Source organism: Pogona vitticeps, chromosome 1, assembly GCF_051106095.1.
Source record: "Pogona vitticeps strain Pit_001003342236 chromosome 1, PviZW2.1, whole genome shotgun sequence".
NCBI lineage: Eukaryota > Metazoa > Chordata > Lepidosauria > Squamata > Agamidae > Pogona > Pogona vitticeps.
In genome coordinates, this window is record NC_135783.1 from 190,382,558 (window position 1) to 190,408,568 (window position 26,011).

The 26,011-nt window shown below is 40.5% G+C and overlaps 1 protein-coding gene across 1 annotated transcript in view; it reads left to right on the forward strand.

Moving 5' to 3' along the window:
* STAT4 (signal transducer and activator of transcription 4) overlaps window positions 1-25,271 on the forward strand; it is a 52,019-nt gene extending 26,748 nt beyond the window's left edge. Inside the window, exons 7-24 of the mRNA XM_072979702.2 lie at window positions 180-265; window positions 501-652; window positions 1,920-2,078; window positions 2,289-2,381; window positions 3,126-3,185; window positions 6,034-6,051; window positions 6,154-6,247; window positions 7,283-7,327; window positions 10,627-10,710; window positions 12,142-12,240; window positions 13,906-14,041; window positions 14,362-14,411; window positions 16,597-16,691; window positions 17,071-17,207; window positions 20,859-21,050; window positions 22,923-22,989; window positions 24,293-24,401; window positions 25,128-25,271. Coding sequence (XP_072835803.2) covers window positions 180-265; window positions 501-652; window positions 1,920-2,078; window positions 2,289-2,381; window positions 3,126-3,185; window positions 6,034-6,051; window positions 6,154-6,247; window positions 7,283-7,327; window positions 10,627-10,710; window positions 12,142-12,240; window positions 13,906-14,041; window positions 14,362-14,411; window positions 16,597-16,691; window positions 17,071-17,207; window positions 20,859-21,050; window positions 22,923-22,989; window positions 24,293-24,401; window positions 25,128-25,154 — 1,703 coding nt within the window. The 3' untranslated portion in view covers window positions 25,155-25,271. The remainder of the gene's footprint in view (window positions 1-179; window positions 266-500; window positions 653-1,919; window positions 2,079-2,288; window positions 2,382-3,125; window positions 3,186-6,033; window positions 6,052-6,153; window positions 6,248-7,282; window positions 7,328-10,626; window positions 10,711-12,141; window positions 12,241-13,905; window positions 14,042-14,361; window positions 14,412-16,596; window positions 16,692-17,070; window positions 17,208-20,858; window positions 21,051-22,922; window positions 22,990-24,292; window positions 24,402-25,127) is intronic.
* The last annotated feature ends 740 nt before the right edge of the window (window positions 25,272-26,011 follow it).

The following is a 26,011-nucleotide window of genomic DNA, read 5'->3' on the forward strand; positions in this document are numbered from 1 at the left end:
ACTATTGCTTTTTGTAGTTATGTATTTTAGTCTTTTGGAAAAATGATTCAAACACTTATTTAAAAGAAAGAAAGGCATACCGTTCTGTTCAGAATTGTCCTGCATACCTTTTTGTCCAGAGACGTTACTTTTCTTCTTCCTGCGTTGTAGACATACTATTTTTCCTTTTTTGCTTTTAGAGCAGAATGACAACAGTAGTGACGCCATGAAACAAGAGATGCTGATATTACAGGATATGCTCAATACGCTAGACTACAGGAGGAAGGTTCGTTAAGTGTACTTTTTTGCTCTTGGAAATGTAAGCCATTGGTTTATAAAGAAATAGGTATTCATGGGTATTCATGCTGAAGGAGTAGGAGATGGAACTAAGGGAACTATCTTATCTTACATTTTCTTTTAAGTTTTGTTTTTTTTAAGAAAACATAGGGCCAAAAACAAACAAAACTTCACCCCCAGGACGCCTCCTGACTCCATAGTGATGTGTATCTTGATTGCTGTAGGAAGTCCTGAGTAAAATGGCACAAATAATAATGGAAGCTGAAGCCTTGGTGAATAACATGCTAACAGAAGAGTTACTGGACTGGAAGAGGCGGCAGCAGATTGCCTGTATTGGTGGACCGCTGCACGGTGGACTTGATCAGCTACAAAACTGGTAAACCATTCACCCTGCTTTCTGCCTAAAGAAACACGGAAGGTAGGACAAGCGATGCTGTGGTGGCTGTGCCCCCCCCCCCCAATCCAGAACACATGACCAAAAGTCTCATCCGAGCAGCTGGGGATGTTGTCTTTCAGCTTCTAGGGTGTATATACTGTAATGCAGTCTGTTTGACTGGGACTGTTCCTCTTTTACTACAAAGAGTAGTTCAGCCCTTGCCATCAGTTGCATTGCAATGAATGCCTTCTGGTGCTCACAGCAATGCAGTTTGCTCCTTTCAGGCTCTTTTTCAGTGCAAGACGTACAGAGACTTTCTCTGACAGGAGAATAACGTGCAGCAAGAAGAGCCTACAAGAAATCTTTAACTATCTTAATCATAAAGGCCTTTCGAATGTAGAATTTCCCCTGGATTTTCCTCTGAAATTCCTTTTGATTAGATAGCAAAGCTATTTTTGGCATAATAATAATTATGCTGTTCTTTTCCTAATAATATATACAGTATGTATATCATCCACCTTTTTGTTCTGTTTCCATATATCTGATGAAGTGGATGTGTCCATGAAAGTTTACATTAAAATATAATAGTAAAATATAATATAAAAGTGCCACATGCTTTTGTCTTTTTATTGTTGTTGTTGCTGCTGCTGCTGCTACTGTTGTTTTGTTGGGTTTTTTTCCCCTGATATGTATATTCGTGTATATCCGGTATGTCCTTATCTCTTGTTCCCTTTTTACACTTTCACCACCATCATCATTATTTTGCTGTGGGAAGCATTTTAGAAAGGTACTTGAAAGTCCCTATCCTGATCTCTGAGACAACAACAATGAACCATAATCTTCATGCTACCTTCTCTGCTGTTAAATACCATCAACAGCACCTCTGATTTATGGCAACCCTAGGAAGGAGTGACTTCCAAAATGTCCTATCCTTAACAGCTCCTGCTCAGCTCCTGCAAAGCCAACCCCCTTCATCAGGCCTTTAAAATAAAATTCGCTCCCCCTCCCCTTTGTCAAATGTTCTGATGGCCATGAGACTGTTTGAGAAGCCATTAGCGGGGGTTTATACCGAGTTTACTTGCTCTCTAAATTGCATCTGCCATGAAGTACAGCAGTAAGGCAGATTCCATCTCTGCTGATCGTTTCTGCACATTTTGTATTGTCAGATATTTCTGCATTATGTTGCAGGTGGATGCTTTGCACCTGTCTGTCTGTCTAAAGATGAGCAAATCACCTTTCCTTTTCCTTTTTCTGGTATCCGTTTTAGCTTCACGCTGTTGGCCGAGAGTCTGTTTCAAATAAGAAGGCAATTGGAGAAGTTGGACGAGCTGTTGTTCAAGCTCACCTACGAAGGAGATCCCATTTCACTGCAACGACCTCACTTGCTGGAACGAGTAAACCTTTTGCTCTACAGCCTTTTCCAAAGGTACCTAAAGCTTTTAAGTGTCATTTGAGGAGAAGCTCCCTCTCCCGTTCAGGAGACTTGGTGACTGAAGTGCCTGAAAAATCATCACATTGAAGGGGCAAAATATAATTGTACAATCCCAATGGTGAAGACATTGGTCTCTGAGATTAAAGAAGACTATTTTGCAATAAGTTTGGTATTAATAATGTTATTTACTTCCTTTCCTATTAGTTCGTTTATAGTTGAGAGACAGCCATGCATGCCAACACATCCTCAAAGACCCTTGGTTCTTAAAACATTAATACAATTCACTGCTAAACTTAGGTGAGTAAAGGATCTCACTTACAGGATACAAATGACGTGACTGTTTGTCTATGCTGCTAATGAAATTATTTATTAACTGTTTTGCTATATTCATGCTTTATTTACTTGTGTTCTTGTTGCTTGCTGTGTTACTTTTATGTTGCACTTGATGCTTTATTTACTTGTAACAAAGCTACCCCCTTTTTTTCCTTTAAGAAGGGATTGTTAATGTTATGCTTTGTTTTACTGTGAACTGCTTTGGATGTATTGTTGACGGAAATGTGGTATACAAGCAAACTGATTCATTTTATTGGGTTACTTGATTTGGTGAGCCTCTTAAGCCTGTGCCAGTCTCCTAGTATTTTTCACTTGGAAAAGATATGTTTTTGAATGAAAGCCCATGCTGGTTCGGGGATTTTCATGGCTATAATTTAAAAAAAAAACCAAACTTTTCTGAACTCTGAGAATAATAACATAATTCTTGCTTTCTTACCAGTTTGTATTTTCTCCTCGGTATTGTTAATTTCTTATTTTTTTTCTTACCGCTAGAATGTATCTGCAAGTCTCACACATTTGCTACCATGGTCTCCAATCATGTAAAGATCTGGTTAATATTTTATAGATAGTGCCTAATGTCCCTGCTTTTGAATATTATAGGAGAGCTAGTTTGCCTAGACATTTTCCCATAGTGGGTATTATTTGCTATGAATGGTAGGTATACAGTAGGTTTTTCTACAATAAACCTGTGCACTTTTTATTTCCTAGGCTGCTTATTAAGTTGCCAGAGCTGAATTATCAGATCAGAGTAAAAGCTACCATTGACAAGTAAGCAACTTGTAAATATTTTAACACTTCTTGTTATCTATTATGTGCTGTCATGCTGAAACTGATTTACAACACTCTACTAGGGCTTTCAAGGTAACTGAGATATTTAAAGAATGGTTTTATCAATTCCAGTACCACCCCCCCCCCGTGAATTTCTCTTGCCAAGTAGGGATTTGAATCCAGGTCAGTCCTAATCCATCACGCTGTCCAGTACACCAAAAGGGGTATCTTACTTTTTAAAGTTCCCAAAACTCTTCCTCCAACACTGCTTCTGGATGACATATTCTACAAGAAGTGCTTCTGATGTGGGCCATTTTGGATTGCTGTTGGCCTTGAATTCTCATGAAAGGAAATACTACTAACTGCTCACCATCATGGAGGGAGACAGAGAAGGACATTCTGTTCTTCTCAAGAAAAAAAAAGGTGCCTAGGCCCACACCTCATTGCTCTGTCTCCTCTCTCTTCACCTGCTTACTAGAGATGGGCACAGATTGATTTGGCACAAAGCTGCAAAATTTGTCAGCATGGCATCATAGGGGCTGCGTGTTTCCTCTCCCCACCCCCCGACTGGCTGGCCCACTCACTGGCCAGATCCTCCTCCAGGGTTGGACAGAGCAGAGACTTCCCTTCCCTGCCTCCTGTGGTAGCCAGCCAGTGTTTGGCTACACAGGCAGACTCCCCATCCTGCCTCCTTGTCTGAATGGCCAGCTGCTGGAGGAGGCAGGGAAGACATACATGCCTGGGCTCCTGCCCGTAGTGGGCAGCTGGCCCTGGAGGAGGACCCGGCTGGCGTGTGGTGACTGGTGAGTGAGCCAGCCAGTCAGGGGGTGGGGAAATGAAACACACGGCACCTGTGGTGCTGTGCCAGTGAATTTTGCAGCTTTGGGAAGAACTGATTTGTCCCCATCTCTGCTCCTTACAATTCCCAAAACTTGAGTTCATAGGGATGGTAATATGTTAAAAGAAAATTCCCAGAGGCTCACGTCAGCTTTCCCCACTCATCCATTTTCTGCATCTAAGCCCCCCATGTCAACCTGTGGTCACAATATGGTACAATATATTGGTCTTTGCATTTTGTCAACTGAGGTTCAGGAAAGGGACATAATTTGACCTATGTCTGAATGTGACTATACAGTGAGGAAAATGTGAATTCACTTACATTCTCTTGCTGTGAGGTTAAACCAGGAAATTTGGGTTTTCCTGGGTTTCTTGGCAATAACTGGCCACACAGGTGCAGAGGAGGAGGGCCTTACCTTTTTTCCAGCTCAGTTTATAGCCCTGCAGATGGTGTCATTACAAATAAACTTAATAAGTTTTAAACAGAATTTTCCTTCCTCCATTTCCTCATCTTGTTCTTTTTTTGTAAAAAAAAAATCTTGCCGATGGAGAGAAGCTTTGCTTCTCTTTGCCAAAAGAGAGAGAGGAAAAGCTGTAAGTGAATATTGGCTGGAGGGACTTTTCTGCATTGGTTCTAGCAATCACATGTTTGATTCAATGCAAATGGATCATTTAAAAAAAAGTGGTAGCCCCAGCAGTGAAGGCAAAAACTATGGATTTGAGGAGGAAAACTCTAGGCTGATTCTCATTTCCCTTTGCATCATGTGATCAGTGGGAAAAGATAAACAAACCAGCCTGCCTCAATACCGTAACATTTTACATATTTTTACCCAATGTAGGTGTGCATTGTGTCAACGTCTTTCTGTTAATTTTGCTGTTGTTTGAAAGATTCAAATAAATTGCAATGTCAGATGTTATGTTTCAGAATCAGGGAGAAGCTTTCCTATCCAGATATGGAATTTAAATTATTTTGCAAAGTGTTTTTGATATTTAGCCTAATTTTTTAGTTAGTACAGGAAAGATTACAAATACTGGCAAAAATCAGAGAAAAGAAACGAAGCAATTCAGTTACAGAGGGGATGCACAAATGTAGGTGGCTGAATCATCAGTTCCACTGCAGTTTAAAACTTGCCACTTCTCTGTGTTGACATAATTTCTCTACAAAACACTGGGCAATTTTGCTTGTGGTTGTCTGACTTTTTATTGTGTGAACTTGAAACTCACGGAAGTTTTTTGTTGGCTTCTCAAGCTAAAACTAGACAGTGTCCTTAAACTTCCATCACTCGCCCAAGACAGAGTTTGCACAGAATGGTGTTGCTAACTTTTGTTGGAGTTATAAAAAAATTAATGAAACATGAAGGTCAAAGATACAGTGAAGAAAGAAGAGAAATGGTTCAACAGAGTCTCCGTTTCTTATTCAAAGTGATACTAGAAGACCACAGCTAATTCAGAGGTTAATCATAAAAAAGCAACCTATAAAGAAATACTGTACTGTCAATACATCTAACCCACTTGGTGAAACTTAAAGCAATAGTAGTGATCCAAAGCAGGAAATTTTGCTAGTTAATGATGGCCAGAATCCAACTGTTGATTTGCCTCTTGGTAAGTGAAATGGTGTAAGACATGGTAGCAGATTGCTGGTAATTAACAAGATGTGGTTGTGTTCTTAGGTATACCCCTGATTGAGCACACACATAGAAATGCAACCAGCACCTAGTAAATTAGTGGCAATTTGGTGTCATGTCTTATGCTGTTTCCTTTATAAAAGCATAAATCAGCATTTTGGCCAATATTGGATGCATCAAATAGATAATGCCTGAATACCAATGGTGTTGATTTTCCTTTAGATTTTGGTTTACAGGCATATGGTGAACAGATTCTGGAACTTGAAGGACTATTGTTTGTTTATTTTAAAATGTTTGATTTAATTATGCATTTTGTGTGTATGAAGAGTTCAACAATAAACTCTCTCTCTCTCTCTCTCTCTCTCTCTCTGGTTGTTTTAATCTAGAAATGCTTCTGCTATAAGGTAAGAACACTTAAAATGATGCTGTAATCTTGATAAGGGATACCTATTGCTCCATATTATTTTGCCTGGCACTGTGTATCATTATTGGGATGTGTCTTCTAGCAATCGTAGGTTTGTACTTTGTGGCACTCATGTGAAGGCAATGAACATGGACGAATCGACAAATGGAAGTCTGTCTGTTGAATTTCGACATCTAGTAAGTCAGTACTTCGCTAATTTCATTACAAGAGTCGGGGAAAGAACTGTTGGCTTCTTGCACTCAAGCAGACAGCAGTGCCCTCCGTTTTGCCCTGGTAAATCTCTTTGGATTTGGCCTCCTTTAATTCACTACATCTGTATGTAGCTCATGAAAAAAAGCAACAGGAACAGCTCAGACTTTGGAGAGGTGAACGCCTCTGACTCAGTTAGCAAGCTGTTTCTGGCTGCATCACCATCACTACCACTTCAATCCTGAATGTCTCAAGGAAAAAATGCCCCATCCAGACCAGTTAGGGCGAAACAGCCCCTTGACCTTAGTGTGTTTGTGCATCTAACTCCCGTGCAAATTGTTCTTCTCATTCAGTTTTTAAAAGATGCAGATTGCCTCAGCTGCACAGCATGTCTGAAGAGGAAACTTAACTCTTTCCACCCATATTATATACTCCAGGGGGAAATCCCTCTTCTTAAACGGGATGCGTAGGCAAGGGGAATTTGCCTCAAGTCTGCAAAATAAATGTTTCGGTTTTCTTTAAATGCCTGCTCTGATCCCATTAATGGCCTGCCCTTCTCCCGCCGACGCAATTTGTATCTTAAAAACACTGGCTACAAAAAACCCTTCCAAGTCAAATGCAATTTGGGCCCTCCTTACTCACTGAGAAGCCACTTTGGAATTCTGCCTGCTCCACCTTGTGTCCCCTTTCATCTCTCAGGAATTCCCTCAGGAGTCCTTCCCTTGCTGTCAACTGTGGTCAGTCAACTTTCCCTGCCCAAAGACCATGTTTTAGTCCTGTTGGTCAGTTTTCTACCTCTGGTTTATGCCTTTTTCTAATTATCTGTTTGTCTTTTTACAAACCATGGAGTTTCTCCAAATCTGATTATATTTTACTGCTAATGTATTGATTTTTTTGGGCACCAGAGGGCCCATATGAATGCTACTTTCATAATCAAATGGAAAAAGGAGAATTACTAAATGTTTCTGTGAATACATCTCTCTTTTTTTGTAAACGTTGGTCTCCATTTTTAATTTCTGCAGCAGCCAAAAGAAATGAAAGCATGTGCTGGAAGCAAGGGCAATGAGGTAGGTGTAAATACAGTGGTGCCTCGCTTAATGGGTGCCCCGTTTAACAACGAAACCGCATAGCGATGAAGATTTTGCGATCGCAAAAGTGATCGCATTGAGATGTTCCCTATGGGGAAAAATCGCTTTGCGATGATTGGTTCGCTGTTTCGCTTACCAATTATTGCATAGCGATGATTTTCGAACAGCTGATCAGCGGTTCCAGAATGGCCGCAGAGTTTAAAAAATGGCCGCCCACTGTGTTTAGGGATGGATTCCTCGCTTACAGCTAGCGAAAATGGCCGCCGTATGGAGGATTTTTGCTTTAAGGTGAGTTTTAAGCCCATAGGAACACATTGAAGGGGTTTCAATGCATTCCTATGGGCTTTTTAAAATTGCATAGCGACAAAATCGCTTTGCAGTGATTTTTGCTGCACGGATTATCGTCGCTATGCAAGGCACCACTGTAATTGTCCATATTATATTTCTAGCATGATATGCGGGACTTTAATACATTGCTTGAAAATAACAAATCCATGCATAGACTTTAGATTTTAAGTTTATAATGGGTTTACTATATCCAAGGATATGTTACACTAAAGGGTTGAACACCTTACGGTAAGAGATAATTGTGAAAGGGAGATATGATGGCCAAACTGTTTGTGTTTCCCAAGACTGTGATAGGAAACAAAAGGTATTTATCGCAAGATAAAAGTATTTACTATAAAGGCAAATACTTAACATTGTTCAAATGTTTGATGCATGATTGAAATGAGCAACAGGAGCCAAAAAAAATAGCACAAGTATGCAAACTAGCACAAGGATATAATCAGTACAACACCAGTTCTGCTCATTCTTCCCTGCTTTTCATTAATATTTAGTGGAATGCTGGTCTTGAGGCTCCCCCTACTGAATAAATGTTGTTTTGTTACTTCAGACACACTGTATGGCAATATACACATTATATATGTTTATTATATATATAAAAACACACCATCTGTGATATATAACACAGATGCACCTGTGCTTGACATTAATATGAGAAGTGAGTGGCTCATAGATGGCAGTGGGGAGGGCCGTGGGAGAACCTGCAAAAGTTCCCTCTCCTGAACCGTTGTTAGCAGTGCAGGAATCTGATGTATGAATCAATCTGGCATTCTATTACTGAAGCTCCATGTGTGGCTGGTTCCCAGCTCATCCATCCATAAAGCACCAGCTGAAAAGTAAGATGCTGTAGTTCTTACCCGACTTCAGCCAAACCTACAGACACCTCGGTTTGGGGATCTCTGTGAAGCTGTGCCTTCAAAAAATAGCCACAATTGCTTATCGGAGAGGTTTTTTGTGCATTTTACACTCAGACAAGCCTTTGAGTCATAGGTTGACAGAAAGGGTGCCAGCTTCTGCCTCCCTAGAGATGAGATTCATTCATGCTTAGCAGGGGGCTTCAACTCGTTGTTCCTGTGGAATCATTCATAAGATTTCATGACCAAACTTTCAGAAGAGGAATGAGTTATTTCTGTTGGGATATACCACCAGAGAAGAAAAGAGAAGATGTATCCAGATATCAAAAGCAGCCTAACAACAATAATGGATCGAAAACATGGAAACTAATGGACATGTATCATCCAAAAAGTGATGTGGACAGATTATATTTACCACAAAAAACTGGAGGCCATGGATTACTGAAAATACAGCAGGTAGTAGAGGAAGAAAAAAAGAAGCCTAAATGATTATATCAGTACAAACAGAGAACTAATCACTGAAGGTGAAAATATTCTGAAAACAAGAAAAATATAGGCTCAATATAAAAAGGAATGATTTGAAAATAAATTAAACAATTGGAAAAATAAGCCACTACGTGGACAGCATCTGAGAAATATTGATGGAAGGCATGACAATAACTCAACGCAGACATGGCTAAAAGTGGGGACCATTAAAAAATAAACCAAAGGCTTGATTTTTGTTGCATAAGAAAAAGCATTCTAAACCAATGTGATGAAAGCTAAGATTCAGCGAATTAGTGCAAACAGCAAATGTCAGTTTTGCCTAGAAGAAAGACGAAATTGTGTTGCACATCATTTGTGCATGTCCAAAGATTTCACAGACAGATTGCAAAATTAGACATGACCAAGTGGCAAAATTAGTGCACTGTTCATTAGGCAAAAATATATCTTGCCAGCCTCCAAAAACCCATGGTAACATCAGGTAGAGAAGGTGTCAGAAAATGAGGAAGTCAAGATCTTGTGGGATTTCTGGATCCAGACTGATAGATACTTTGAACATAACATACCAGACATAGTAGTAATAGAACAAAGAACTGTCTGGATCATTGATATTGCAATTCCAGAGAATGAAAATAAAGAATTGGAAAAATTAAAAAAATATAGTGACCTGGCAGTTGAAATATCTAGCTTGTGGATGAAACATCCCTCAGTGTTCCCTATTGTCATCAGGGCTTTGGGAACAATATCAAGAAATTTCATACAGTATAAGCAGTTGCAGATTCCAGAAATACAGTGGTGCCTCGCTTAACGAGCGCACCGTACAACGATGAAATTGCATAGCGATCCCTTTTTTGGGATCGCTAATGCGATCGCTCAACGTTTTTTTAATAGGGCAAAATTCGCTTTGCGAAGACCGGTTAGCGTTTCGCTTACCGATCTTCACAAAACGAAGCCCGACGATCAGCTGTTCGGCGGCCAAAATGGCCGCCGGAAGCCCGGAAATGGTCCAAAATGGCCGCGCGCAGCATTTTCGCGCCCTCGTTAAGCGAGGGGAGGGCACGAAAATGGCTGCCGGCCATTAAGAAGCATCGCTGAACGGTGAGTATTAGGCCTATTTGGAACGCATTAAACCATGTTTAATGCGTTCCAATGGAATTCCCTGCCCCGTTCAACAATGCTTCAGCATAGTGAAGGTTAATCCGGAACGGATTAACCTCGCTATGCGAGGCACAACTGTAACATTATCAGAGCTACAAAAATGGCAATATTAGGAACAGCATATACTACTGCATTGATATTTAACAGATACTTTGTGTGTTTTTTGTTAAAATTTGTATCTATATGTTACATATTATTTTTACAATTCTGATTGACTGTGCCTGGTATTTTTTAACAACATTGTTCAGTGTGAGAAAGAAGGATTAAAAAAACCATCAAACAATTTTTCATTTTTATTTAAATTACAATAATGGGCTTTTGTTTTTAACTTGAGATAAATGTGGTCTGTTAATCTTGTTTGGGTTGGCAGCCAGCCATTTCGTGTTCAAAGTCCTGTGCATGGGCCAGATAGTAAATCCTGGTTTTGGCTTTCTTCAGGGCCCCCACATGGTCACTGAAGAATTACACTGCATCACTTTTGAAACACAGGTCTGTTTATATGGCCTGACTATAGACATGGAGGTAAGTATTTATTTTTGAGAGGTCAAACAAAGGGAAGAACTTTAATAAGGAACAATACTAGTTATTAATTAGGAGATTATCAGCAATAATTTCTTAAATAAATTGATGAAATGACCGTTAGTGTGTATAACAGTGTATGGTAACAAAACCACCTTTCTAGGGTAGAGAACTAAAGGACCATTGTTTAAATATAGTCAACAATATATAAAATGGTCTTTTACTTCTTTAACCCATATATATGGGTCAAATATTTCAGTATTAATTTTTGCCACCTACATTTGTGGCCAATTTAGAGCTGACATTTTCTGTATGTTATTCCACATCTTTTAGTCTTACACTTTCGTGTAACACAGAAAGCTCAGGTGTCTGCCTAACTCTTTTTTAATTTGCCCTTCAGTAGTAAAGACTAGACTCCCAGAAATGTTATAGAACAGATGTGGTTTCCTTGATTTTAACATGCTTTCTCTTAGAGCTTTGTAAAATATATTATCTGTTATTAGTGCGTGTTAGGTGTTTTTTAAATTGTTGCTTTATTATTGCACTGGAATTTATTGTATGGAATTTTATGATATATGCCAATTTACAAAGAGTTTTCCCTTTGAAAGCAAGCCAGAAATATTTCTATAATTATTAGTATTTTGTATTCATTTTTGCTTAACTGTATCCTTTATCTTGGCGTGAATCCAGTCTTCCCGTGCAATCCAAACTCAAAGAGACACCAACTGCAATGGGCCTGGAATAGGCAGGAGCCTCTTGTTTCTGGCACCATCTCCTTCTGGGGGCTGGTCTCTCAGATTTTCCAATGCAAGTGGGTCTGCCAGCAGAAGAAACAAAAAAGAGAGAGAGAGAGAGAGTGGAGTGGAGGAAGAGCTGAGTTATGCCAGATCACGATGGCTCTCAATCCAGACTAGACAGGGGAGCTTCATCTTCGTATCCTGGGGGATTACAACCTGGGGGGTGGCACTGCAGGTGCCACGGCGGTCCATTCTCACCCCCCAGAACCAACCCATTCACCAGGATCCTCAGAGTACGCATGTCCGACAGCAACATTGCACCCATTGAGAATGTAGTCTTGCCGGTGCTGCCCTACCTCTCTCCACCCCCCAACTGCCCTGGCAAGGAGGCAGGAGGAGGACTCTCCTTGCTCAGTGGTTGAGCGGTTGGCTGAGAGGAGAGGCAGGGCAGCACCAGCTATGACGCTGACACGAGACCCACGGGGGGGGGCAGGGGAGGAATGGACCGCTGTGGCACCTGTGCTGCCGAGCTTCATATTCATATTCCTGGGATACCCATATGAAGCACCCAGGTCGGGTTCAGACCCAGTAACCATTAGGTCAGGACTAAGTGAGGCCAGGCTCTATAGCCGATCCCCCATGCAGTTACTCTTATCGTGCCCTGTGTCAGAACATTGTGTGCTTATTTTCCCACCAGACCAGTTCTTTGCCAGTTGTGATGATTTCTAACGTCAGCCAGCTGCCTAATGCTTGGGCTTCTATAATCTGGTATAACTTGTCAACAAATGAATCCCAGGTAGGTTTTGTGTAGCAGATTTTCTGCTCATTAGTTCCCTGATGTGTTTAAAATGTATGCCTTTAGCAGTGCACCTGTGCTTAGCATGATGGATGCCATTTTTAGAAGTACAAGCCTATGTTTTGGGAGAAAAGTAGAGCTGGCAAGACATTATCTAGTAACTGATTGTCACTCAGTGATGTGTTGTTGTTTTTTCTTTAAACAGTATCTCATAACCCCTTGCTTGGTATAGTAAACCACACTAGAGTAGGGTCCTTTCATTAAATGGGAAGTTACAGAGGACTGTAACTTCAGCTGATTCGATGAGCCTACTCTAGGGTGGTTTACTATTTTTTATTTGATTTCTACATTTATAAAACATCATAAAATAATCATCATAAAACAATCACATAATTAAATCAACAAATTTAGAAGTTCAAGACGGAGAAAAAGGAAAACTAGAGAAGAAAAAAAATCAAGTGTTGACTGGAGGGAAGGCCTGCCTAAAGAGCCACGTCTTTAAATGACTCTTAAAACTACACTAAGCAACAGGATTTGCTTAGTGGACCTTTGGAAGAATAAGTTGGCATAGTCTGTCTTTTTTCTCCTAGTTCATTTGCTCCTTTGAGGAAGCAGTAGAAACCTCCATACTCTTTTATTATGTAAAAGTGCCTTTGTCTAATATAATAGAGGTGTAGCCTATCAAACTGCATATTCAATTTCACATCAATATAGACAGGGATGTTACTTAACAGCAACAAAAGGTTGTTCTTGCATACTGTGGGAGTTATGTAATACAATTTACCTTATTGAGATTATTTTTTTGCTTGATAGATTGAGTAAAATGCATTTAGTTGGATGAAAAGTTGCACCACTTAAGAGACTGATGAATCTGTCAATTTCAGTTTCTTTCAGTGTCACCATAACCTTCAGTTCCTCTTTCTTTTGAAAAAAATGCAACCTTTTAAGAAATGACATAATGCATTTTAATGCATTGCCCCTAAAGTTTCAATTTTTCTACGCAGTTCTCTGTATTGTGTACCCACAATTTTATATGTGTACGTATACATTTAATATATGCTTTTTTGCAAGCAATTTCCTGTATGATAATAGCCAAAATCCATGAACAATGTGATAGGCATGGATCTTTAAGGAAGGTGAAAGGCTTAGTTCACTGTACTTTAACAGTACAATTCAATAATTGAACAATTAAATTGTTATAAAACCACTATGAAGCTGTAGACCTAAAAACGTACTAGAGAGTAAGAGTAAGTGCTGTAGAACACAGTAAGACTTATTTCCATGGAAAAATGAAGGGGATTGTACTTAAAAAAAACCTAGCTCTTTGCTACTTGCCCTCTCTACATTTGAGATACTGTATTCAGATAGATACATTTGAATACAGCTGTCCAGACGACAAAGCTTTTCCATTGTTCTGAGAGAGGCACTGTCCCTATTCATTTGTACCTGTTTTACTAGCATGTACAGCTTTTGCATGGGCTGTTAGCAACCTTTATCCTTATAGAAGGTTGCCAGCGACTGTACTGTACAAGTGTTTTGCCTTACTTAATTAGGTGACACCTCTGCAGAATAATTTATATTCATTTCACATGTATCCATTTATGATATATATATATAAGCAACAGTAGTGAACAAAAAGATGACTTGACCTTAATTTGAATGCAGAACCTGGCTTTCTTTAACAAGCCACCGTCCATCTCTTTAAGCCAACTGCTGGAAATACTGAGCTGGCAGTTTTCATCATACGTTGGCCGGGGACTTAATTCAGATCAACTTGGGATGCTGGCAGAAAAACTTACAGGTAGGAACTGTGAAGATATTATATCTATTTTCAATGTCAGTAGTCACCCTTCATCTCTGTGTCAACCAAATTTTGCTCAGCTGCAAACCAGGAAAAAAATTGCTTCCAATTTTACTCCTGTACCAAAGATATATGTGTTAATTTTGCTTTCCTTCCTTGATTGGCTGAAATCTGAAAATCTCAATTGTGGTAGTCTCAATCAGTCGTCAGGCTGTAGATTGTGCTGCTCTTTTTAAACGGCTTGGTATTGTAGTGTTTTTTTTTAAAAAAACAATTGGACATTTTGGTGGTGGCTTCACTTTCCTTGCTTAAACTTTTAGGTCAAGTAACTTACACTGATTACCAAGTTTCCTGGTCTAAGTTCTGTAAGGTATGTTGTTATTGTACCGTTTCAAATTATTGCTTTCCTCTTTCCTTGGGTTTTGCATAAGGGTCTGGTCTGGTGCAGGATGATTTCCACCCCACCCCTATCCCCCCACATGATCAATCTGTTCTCAAAATAAACTTAGCCTTTGCCTGCAACTTTCACAGGTTACTTCACACTAGCAAAACATGAACAAAATATGCTACTTCTAACAGAAAAAAAGTCCGTATGGTATTGTGATTAAAGTGCAGTGGTGAAATCGGGTGTGCAACTGGTCATCTCTGAAGTCCCCATAGCCATACCACTCCCAACCGCAAGGAAGAGCCCCAAAACACAGGCAGCTGGATTGCAATATGCCAGCAAATGAGTAGTAGGGCTTCTATAAAGCTGATGGCTTTTAATTGCCCTTTCAAGACCAAACCACTCTCAGATACCTTGCACTGCAATAGGGATTGTTACAATATACTGTACTGTTCCTCATAAAATTCATTTTCCTCCCAGTTATTGCAAGGGTTGTAACAAACCTCGAGAGGAAACAAAGAAGCCTAAGAAGAGTGATGGCTGATGTCCTATGACTCAGTGTACCTGATATTTTTGTTTCATCCACATGCCATGCTCCTTGTTCCAGTTGGCACAGTGACATTTCACATGATTTTCCTGTGGCATTTTTTTTTTTGCTTCTCCTGAAAGTATGATTTTTAACCTCAGTTTGTTGAATTTACCACTACAATGTTTCCCATTTAAGTTTATTTCTGCAGTAGAAGTCTCCCAGGTAGAAGCTTTCGGTTACCTTTCAGTTGTTTCTCTCTTTCTCTTTCTCTCCTCCTCAAACTGAAACTCAGGCTTTGAAAATAGGTTTTTGAAATCCACTCCCTTTCTCAAAGCATTAAAAAAAAAACTTACTGAGAAGTTCTCAGAGGCTTTCCTTTTTAAAGGACTCCCTCGTCCTCCAACCATAAGTCTTTATTTCCATCAATAACCCTGATGTGATGTGTTCGGGGCATTATGGGAAATAAAAATGGTATTATCAGTTTATAATTGCCTGCGGCTGATCCAGAGTAGCTGGATGCTGTGCCTTGCTATGGATACTGTCAGCAGGCAAACCCTGAAGGGGACAAAGTGGCAGAACAAGGGAAGGGACCATTGTCTCAGTGTCCCTTTCAACTCTAGAGCCAAGGTGTCCTGTAGTAAGAGGGGAGGATCAAATGGGGGAAAGGATAGGATGTTTGTTCATAAAAGATATTCAGTCCAGGGCTGAAGGAAGGAAAACACTGACTGTAGAAGAAAATGGCACACTTATTGCCCTGCCCTCTTATCAGAAAAAGGACCAGAGTTTTATATGTGACACATTATATGAAACATTAAACATTAGAATGAAGGGAAAAATTATAAGACTTTATGATCAGGATTCTAGTCCAACACAGATTTTAAAATGTACAATACAACTGCCATATCTGCTGGGGATTGGTTCCAAGCCCCCGCCCCAGACACTGAAAATGGTGGATAATAGTGAACATTATATATAGTATTAAAAAGCATTTTCATGTGTATTACCAGAACAGGCCAGTGGAGGGCTTCAGAAACCATGCTATGTATTCTTCACTAACAAGTGTTCATTGCACAGTTTGTGGCTCTGCCTAGTGGCCGGTTCTGGTAATACATGTGAAAATGGTTTTTTTTTTCTTTCAACATTTTCAATATTTCCAGACTGTGGATAATTCGTGGATAGTGATCCTGTCAATAAGGTGGGTCCTACTGTACAGATTAAATTACATTGGTTGTGGCGGGGACCCTCCTTCCCTCCCTCCCTTCTAGCATCCATTCCCTGAGGCAGTAATTTCATTGTTCAGGATGTCAGATCTTGGGACAGGACGTTTACAATTCATTGTAAGACATAACAGCAGATAGTTCATCTCCATCTAAGTGTTTCTTTTGCAAATGAGAGCAAAGATTGTATGGGGGGGGGGAAGACCTCACTGTGTAAGCAACCAGGGCAGCCCTAAACATTCTTGTACCTCAGACAGAGCAGCAATTGTTACCCTTCCCCCCGCCAAGTTAATGTAGAAGACCAAATGGCAGCTTTTTAGAAGGAAAAAGTCTGAATTGAAACTTTGTATTGGTACAGTACGTAAAACATTAGTGAATTTCTGTGTATATATTTAGTACATATGTGATTTGTTTTCCTAAACAGGAACACTTGCCTGGCAAATCATTTACGTTTTGGGCATGGCTGGAAGCAATACTGGATCTAATTAAAAAACACGTTCTTCCTCTTTGGATTGATGGGTGAGCAGCATTTTGCTAATTATCCATGAATTGGCTCCGAAAAATGTTGTTTATTCATTCTGTTTATTAATTACAATCATTGGGTGTAGGATAGTTAAGAGTTAAGCTCTTCCAGGTCCTGTCAATATCAATGAAATTAGAGCAAGGCAATGTGTTACAGAGAAAGTCATTCTTTGCTAACATGGTCATTCAACCTTCTCCAACCTGGGGCCCTCTCAATGTGTTGAAATATTGCTCTCATTATCCCTAGCCATATAGGCTATTTGGCCGTTGGTTCATTGATTACCTGGGACAGCTGTGCAGCATTTGGCCAAATAAGTTGGTTGGGCATGTCTGATGGGAATGTGTGTACCTAAAACTGCCATGTATTTGCCTGCAGGTGCATTATGGGTTTTGTGAGCAAAGACAAAGAGCGTGGTTTACTCAAGGACAGGATGCCTGGAACATTTTTATTGAGGTTCAGTGAAAGCAATTTAGGAGGGATCACTTTCACCTGGGTATCCCAGTCAGAAAACGGTAAGTGCTATCTGTCTGTCTGTGCCTGCCTGCCTGTCTAAAATTGCCAAACTATTCAGTTTAGTCCATCCTTTGACACTCCAAATCCATGAAGTCCAGTGAAAATTAAATGTAAAAATAATATGTAGAAGCTTTTATATCCCTTTCATTTATTTGCTAAATTGCCAGGTTCACTCCTCTTTTTTTTGAACTTGTAGTCCTGTTATTGCTACATGCTTATAGGACACATGGATTTTTTAAAAACATTATTATTCAGAGTAATATCAAGAAAACCTAACCTCAGATAAATTATGATGGCAGGTGACAGCAGTTGTTGTTTAGCCGTTAAGTCATGTCCAACTCTTCGTGACCCTATGGACAAGAGCACGCCAGGCCATCCTGTCTTTCACTGTCTCCCGCAGTTGGGTCAAATTATGTGGGTAGCTTCTGTGACACTGTCCAACCATCTCGTCCTCTGTCGTCCCCTTCTCTTCTTGCCTTCACACTTTCCCAACATCAGGGTCTTTTCCAGGGAGTCTTCTCTTCTCATGAGATGGCCAGAGTTATGAAGCCTCAACTTCAGGATCTGTCCTTTCAGTGATTTCCTTCAGAATTGATAGGTTTCATCTCCTTGCAGTCCGGGGGACTCTCAAGAGTCTCTTCCAGCACCACAATTCAAAAGCATCAATTCTTTGGCGGTCTGCCTTCTTTATGGTCCTGCTCTCACTTCCATACATTGCTACTGGAAAAACCATAGCTTTGACTATGAGGACTTTTGTCAGCAAGGTGATGTCTCTGCTTTTTAAGATGTTGTCTAGGTTTGTCATCGCTTTCCTTCCCAGAAGCAGGTGTCTTTTAATTTCGTGGCTGCTGCCACCATTTGCAGTGATCATGGAGCCCAAGAAGGTAAAATATGTCACTGCCTCCATATCTTTCCCTTCTATTTGCCAGGAGGTGATGGGATCTTTTTTTTTTTTTACCTTGAGCTTCAGACGATTTTTTGCTTTTACCCTCATTAAGAGGTTCTTTAAGTCCTCCTCACTATCTGCCATCAGAGTGGTATCATCTACATATCTGAGGTTGTTGATATTTCTTCCGGCAATCTTAATTCTGGTTTGGGATTTATTCAGTCCAGCCTTTCGCATGATGTATTCTGCATATAAATTAAATAAGCAGGGAGACAATATACAGCCTTGTCGTACTCCTTTCCCAATTTTGAACCAATCAGTTCTTCCATATCCAGTTCTAACTATTGCTTCCTGTCCTCCTCTTGCCGTCACACCTTCCTAATATCAAGGTTTTTTCCAAGGACTCTTTTCTTCTCATGAGATGGCCAAAGTACTGGAGCCTCAGCTTCAGGATCTGTCCTTCCAGTGAGCACTCAGGGTTGATTTCCTTTAGAACTGATAGGTTTGTTCTCCTTGCAGTCCAGGGGATTCTCAAGAGCCTCCTCCAGCACCACAATTCAAAGGCATCAGTTCTTCGGCGGTTTGCTTTCTTTATGGTCCAGCTCTCACTTCCATACATCACAACAGGAAAAGCCATAGCTTTGACTATTCGGACTTTTGTTGGCAAGGTGATGTCTCTGCTTTTTAAGATGCTGTCAAGATTTGTCATCGCTTTCCTCCCAAGAAGCAGGCGTCTTTTAATTTCGTGGCTGCTGTCTCCATCTGCAGTGATCATGGAGCCCAGGAAAATAAAATCTGTCACTGCCTCCATGTCTTCCCCTTCTATTTCCCAGGAGGTGATGCGACCAGTGGCCATGATCTTAGTTTTTTTGATATTGAGTTTCAGGCCGTTTTTTGCACTCTCCTCTTTCACTCTCATTACAAGGTTCTTTAATTCCTCCTCACTTTCTGCCATCAGAGTGGTATCATCTGCATATCTGATGTTGTTGATATTTCTTCCGGCAATTTTAATTCCGGCTTGGGTTTCATCCAGTCCAGCCTTCCGCATGATGTATTTTGCATATAAGTTAAATAAGCAGGGGGACAATATACAGCCTTGTCGTACTCCTTTCCCAATTTTGAACCAATCAGTTGTTCCATGACCAGTTCTAACTGTTGCTTCCTGTCCCACATATAGGTTTCTCAGGAGACAGATAAGGTGGTCAGGCACTCCCATTTCTTTAAGAACTTGCCATAGTTTGCTGTGGTCCACACAGTCAAAGGCTTTTGCATAGTCAATGAAGCAGAAGTAGATATCTTTCTGGAACTCTCTGGCTTTCTCCATAATCCAGCGCAAGTTAGCAATTTGGTCTTTAGTTCCTCTGCCTCTTCGGAATCCAGCTTGTACTTCTGGGAGTTCTCGGTCCACATACTGCTGAAGCTTACCTTGGAGGATTTTGAGCATAACCTTGCTAGCGTGTGAAATGAGTGCAATTGTACGGTAGTTGGAGCATTCTTTGGCACGGCCCTTCTTTTGGATTGGGATGTAGACTGATCTTTTCCAATCCTCTGGCCACTGCTGAGTTTTCCAAACTCGCTGGCATATTGAGTGTAGCACTTTAACAGAGTCATCTTTTAAGATTTTAAATAGTTCGACTGGAATGCCATCGCCTCCACTGGCCTCGTTTGCCATGCTTTCTAAGGCCCACTTGACTTCACTCTCCAGGATGTCTGGCTCAAGGTCAGCAACCACATTATCTGGGTTATCCGGGACATCCAGATCTTTCTGGTACAATTCCTTTGTGTATTCTTGCCACTTCTTCTTGATGCCTTCTGCTTCTGTGAGGTCCCTACCATTTTTGTCCTTTATCATGTCCATCTGCACAAAATGTTCTTTTGCTATCTCCAGTTTTCCTGAACAAATCTCTGGTTTTTCCGTTTCTATTATTTTCCTCTATTTCTTTGCATTGTTCATTTAAGAAGGCCCTCTTGTCTCTCCTTGCCGTTCTTTGGAAGTCTGCATTCCATTTTGTTTCCCTTCTCTTCTCTGCTATATGTAAGGCCTCGCTGGACAGCCACTTTGCTTTCTTGCATTTCCTTTTCTTTGGGATGGTTTTTGTTCTTGCCTCCTGTACAGTGTTACGAGCCTCCATCCATAGTTCTTCAGGCACTCTGTCCACCACATCTAGTTCCTTAAATCTGTTCCTTAAAAATCTAGTTCCTTAAATCTGTTCCTTAAAAAAACACAGGAGAAATAGAATGGGAGAGGAAATGGGCTTTCCGAAAACACAGCAAGGAAACTAAACTGAGCAAATATCTAAAACATGGAGGTATGCAATCCCGGACCCCCAGATATCTCTTCATTTGATTGCTGTGTTTAATGCAATGCCCACTTCGGCCTTTACCTGTCAACATAAGATCAAACAAAGAAGTAACCATTCATTCTGCTTTGGAGGTCTACCTGGATCTTTTGAGATGTGGATACAAACTGTCCAGACACTGATATACAAGATTACTAAATGAATGAATGAATGCCATTAGACCTGCTTTGTATTTCCTTCTGAAATCTTGGTGCTACATTCACCTGCCACTTGGCCATAATGAATCAGGTTTGCTTCTTTAACAAGTTTGGCAATAGGAGGAGAATCATTGCACGTTCTCTGTTATACAGTACATTGACTTTTTTTTTAAAAAAAGGTGATTTATCACTTTTTTCAGGGAAAAAAGCACAGCAACACTGGAAAGAATTATATCGCTTTATTAACAGTTATGCTTTTCTTCACAGGGGAAGCATGTTTTCATTCTGTGGAGCCGTACAATAAGGGTAGTTTAACCGCACTGCCATTTGCTGACATATTGCGAGATTACAAAGTGATTATGGCGGACAATGTGCCTGAAAATCCACTGAAATACCTTTATCCAGAGATTCCAAAAGACAAAGCTTTTGGGAAGCACTACAGTTCTCGGACAAGTGAAGGTTAGATATTGTTTGGACTACCTTTTCTTGTTAGGATTCCCTTTCCCCAGTTTTTCATTAAAAACGTTGAACTGGTGAACCTGAAACAGAGATAATTTCCATGGCCAATATATTCTGTTACGTAGCTCCATCTGCACAACAAAAGTGACTTCTCTGGCAGCAGCAGATTGCTGCTAAGTAGAAAGCTTCTTTTTCAGTTTTGGGGTGCACACAACCCAGGCACAATTATGCAGAGGCATTTAGAAGTGGGAAGATGGCCAGAAGGAGAAGATTTAAGTATGTCGTTCTATTATGCTGTTGTTCTGCACCATATTGAGGGGTGTGGTGGCGCTGCGAGTTAAACCGCTGAAGCCTGTGCTGCAAGGTTAGAAGACCAGCAGTCGTAAGATGGAATCCACGCGTCGGAGTGAGCCCCCGCCACTTGTCCTGGCTCCCGCCAACCTAGTGGTTCGAAAGCATGCAAAATGCAAAAATGCGAGTAGATACACACAAGCAGTCGGACATGACTGGACAAATTGTCAAGGGGAACCTTTACCTTTACTTTCTGCACCATAAAATAAAATAAAAATTATAGCCCTGCAAGTATGTTTTTCATAAAAAGGAAAAATCACATTGTTTTCTTTGTATGCTATGGTTAGTTCTCCTCCCACCCCCATTAATTTTTCAGCCTTTTGACAGCAATTGACACATATTACTGACAGTGGGAAAAGTTTGGAAACCATTTTGCTTCACCTTTTTTCTTTATTCATATCAAGCATTGCACAATTTAAAAATTAGAGATGTATATGAAGTACAGGTAAAATTAAAAACAAATTCAAATGTTAAAATCATTAGACTGTTTTTGACCAGAAGTAGGCTATTTTAATAGCATTATCTCAGCCATTTGCTCGATCTTCTTTTGTACATGTGGTGGGGCATAATAGTATGCATATAAGTGCTGCATTGATTGAATGCATTCACAGTCACAGAAAAGTTCTCCTGTATCCAAGTAACTCCATTTTACTTAACTTTTCTTTGATCTTCCTGCTTCACTTTGAAGTCTATTATATGATTTCAGGATGGTCAGTCTTGTCCTATTGTTTCCTTGCATCATAAAATCAATTTGTTTAATAAATACAGAGATTTCTCATATCCTTTTAAATTAAAGTCACTAAACAGAGGCTTAAATCCTGTAGTAAGCTGCAACTGGAGTAGGCCCATTGAATCAGTGGAACTTGGGAAGGAGTTGATTCACCAAGTCCTCACTGATTCAGTGGGCCTGCTCTAGTTGCAGCTTACTACTGGATTTCAGCAAGCATGTGTAAAAGAAGGAAGTAGCTTAAGGAAGTATCCATTTTGGCATAGAGCAAAATGGTTGTTGACTTGCCTGGCCAAATTAGAGATGGTTTAGTGGTACAAAGAGGATGATTAACTGAGTACGGCCTTTCTGCTTTGTTACCTTAATTTGGTGTTTTCATTTTTATTTAGTTATCTTTTCTTGGACATAATATTGTTCAGGCACTGTGGAAACACAACATAACTGTTCGTTAAATAATTCTGTTGTTTTTTTAGAGCACAGGAACTTATAAAAGTTGGAAGCTGCTCTTGATCAACTAGCATTGCCTGCTGTTACCAGCAATTGTTCATGGGTCTCAGGCAAATGTGTATCTAATTTTTTAATTGCAATCAAATCTCATGTGCCATCTACCACTAACTAAGTTTCCTTCTGAGCCTATCTCATCTTCTGTCCTTGTCAAAGAACAGATATCTTACAGGATAGGCAAAATGAAGTGGCATGCCAGATCAGATTAAAAACCCCTCTGTCTTCTTGTCTCAGTGCAGTTTTAATGTACATGGAATGTTTATGTATTTTTAATTTTTATGCATATTTAGTGCCAAGGCCTGCTGAAGGAGGAACCAATGCTTATGTCCCCTCTGTATTTATTCCAGTCTCCAAAATGTGAGTCACTGTGCATTTCCCAAATTTCATTCATTGCTTTGTTTCAACACCTCAAAATGTAAGGCCAAACTCACTTAGCTGGCATCAACAGTTTATCATGTAAAGCTATTTGAATGTAAAGGACTGAGTCCCACCCTGGGGTGTGTGAAGTAATAAGGAAGAAGAAGCTCAAAGGCCCCTCTCTCTCTCTCTCCCTGACCTTTGCTGAACTGCAGTTTGCCCTGGCCTTCCAAGACTGGGGAATGGATTTTTAGGCCAGAGGATTATAGCTTTAGCTGGGGAAGAATAGGCAGATCCTGTACAGTTTTACTTCTCTGGTTCTTAGGAACATGCAGAGAGAGGAGTGCTTCCCCCTACCCTCTCCACTCACTTTCTGCACATGGAGAGCAATGTGCCTGAGGGAGAGAAGGCTACTGCTTGTGTGTAGGCTCTACAAAAGGACAAGAAGCCTGGAAAACTGGCATTCTTGATGGTATGGAGAGCCTGGACGTCAACAGGAACCACTTATTTTCAGACATGTTGCTCCGGGCATTTAGAAAATGGTGACAGAGAAGGGAGCAGTTTAGGCACTCCTCTTGAAACGTGTTACCAAGAATCAGGTAAGCAAAATTCAATCCAGCTTTTATTGTCTGGGGAATCTACAAACAATTAGAGTTATGGCTGTGTTCTATTTCTAGCCCAATGTCTAACCTGACCCATTATAAGCACAGATGCAGAACACCGCCCTGTCCATGTACAAGACGTTCAAGGCTGTAGTACTACATACAGTTACTTCAGGGTCACATTGAACTCACTAGGAATTACTTCTGAGTGGGGTTGTGCTGGAACATTGATCTCACTGAGCAAAAAGGGTGGTAGTACAGTGGACCCTCGACTTACGGAATTAATCCGTATTGGAACGGTAGCCGCAGGTTGAGGGTCCATTTTCCCATAGGAATGCATTGAAAACCATTTAATATGTTCCAGCCAAAGGAAAAAAATCCTGGGCTTCCAAAGCTGCACCCGCTGCCCTCTGTCTCCCGTCCCCTCCCGTGGCTTTGAATTTCCTGCCCTTTCCTCCTGCCTTTTATAGGTCGAAGCTCCGGCCGCAAGTCGAACCAAAATTTTGTGGCCGGAGCTTTTCGCACTTCCAAATTTTCATAAGTAGGGACCTTCATATGTCAAGGGTCTACTGTATCAACTTGGGAAGACAGTACTTCACAGTCAGGACAGCAGTGCCCGAGTGCCTTTCTGCTAAATGATATACTGAATAATAGAGCTTTCTGTCATGAAGGACCTTATTTTTTTTGTGTTTTTCCTTCAGTCTGAATGACTCCACCGATCCGCCTTCTCCAGCAGAACTTCTCCCCATGTCTCCAAGCGTCTATGCTGTCCTGAGAGAACATTTAAGTCCTACTGTCATGGAAACTGCCGTATGTTACAAGTTACTTTTAACCTTCTGAAGTAGCACCAAGCAAATGAGGGATAGATATGGAAGGGGTAACTAGATGGGTACTAGATGCCGGTCATTTTCTGCAAGCCCAAAGCCAAGTTTCTATCCCTGTGAATGAAACAGTGCAAACGGTGTTAGCAGCTCCTATTAGCTCATCTCAATTGCCACATTGGGGCTTCTTATTGTAACAAATCTCCATTTCCAATAGATATGGACCCCTTTAATATTCTTGTTCTGCATCCTGGGTCAGGCTTTCTAACACTTAGCGCAGAAAGTTTCATTAGTCTTTTAAAGGACTCTGGAGATCCTGTTGTTTTCAGCTTTCAGAGTTTAGAACTTTTAAAGCAAAAGCAAAGCAAAGTGTGCTGCTTATATGCCTTCCCATAGTGCTTCAAGCACTCTCTGGGCGGTTTACAAGTTAATTATGCAGGCTACACATTGCCCCCCCCAGGCAAGCTGGGTACTCATTTTACCGACCTTGGAAGGATAGAAGGTTAAGTCAACCTTGAGCCGCTACCTGGGATTGAACCCCAGGTCGTGAGCACAGTTTTGGCTGCAATACAGCGGTTTAACCACTGCACCACGATTAGAAATTGTGTATTGGGCAAATAGTAAGCATTTCTCCCTAGCCCTGGTTCATCCTGCTTTTGAGAGGAATGAGCAGTGGTGAATTCCTGAGAGCTGATGCATTGTTCTTTCCTTCTAGATGAATTCTCCATATTCGGCTGACTGACACTCGGATAGAGAAGATAATAAATACATCCTGTAAATACATTTTTAAAAAGGACTTACCTGGCAGTTTGTTTGTTTTTTAGTGCCCTTTGGAATAAATGTTTCATGAAGACGCAAACACTTCTTAAGCTTAACTCTGTTTTCATAGAGTGCATGACTTAAAATGTGCCTCAGTTCAGACATAATGCTAAACTAGAACTTAGCATTACAAGAACGAGCTACTACACGTTTTGGGTGCCTGGACTCCTGCTTTTTCATGTTATGGATTGGCCCTGCTTTATTTGAAATAAGCATACTTAGTGTAACAGGGAACTCGTTTCTTTAGGTCTCTGGCTGCAGAGCCAGAGGTTGAGAGTTTGAATCCCCCACTGGGCCTCCTTGACAAGGGCTGGACTCATTGATCCATAGGGGTCCCTTCCAGACTTGCAGTTCTAAGACCATTATGTATTACATATGTATTTGGTTTCCTTGTCCAACAGTTAAAGGGAAGGGGAGGGAAGAAAACAAGCCTAAGGTCTGATGAAAGCATAAAGCACCAGTTCTTGTATCACAGAGCTGTGCCCGGGCTGAATTTGGTTTAGGAGCAAGATCTTTGCCTATGGAAGCACTGATCATGAGAAATCAAGAGAATAATGTCCTACAAACAAGCTAGGCACAAATTAGCTGCAGCTAACATTCTGAATCTAATCTTTGCTCTAATTTGCTTTATACAGACATCATTTAGTAACGGCAGAACCAGGTTTGCCAAAATCCTTTTTTACTTTGCAAAACATAAAAGTTAACACTTCATTAATTCATAAGGAATTTTGCTCAGGCAGTCTACATGTTGGACTGGGTAACTAATTGTGGAGTTGATTG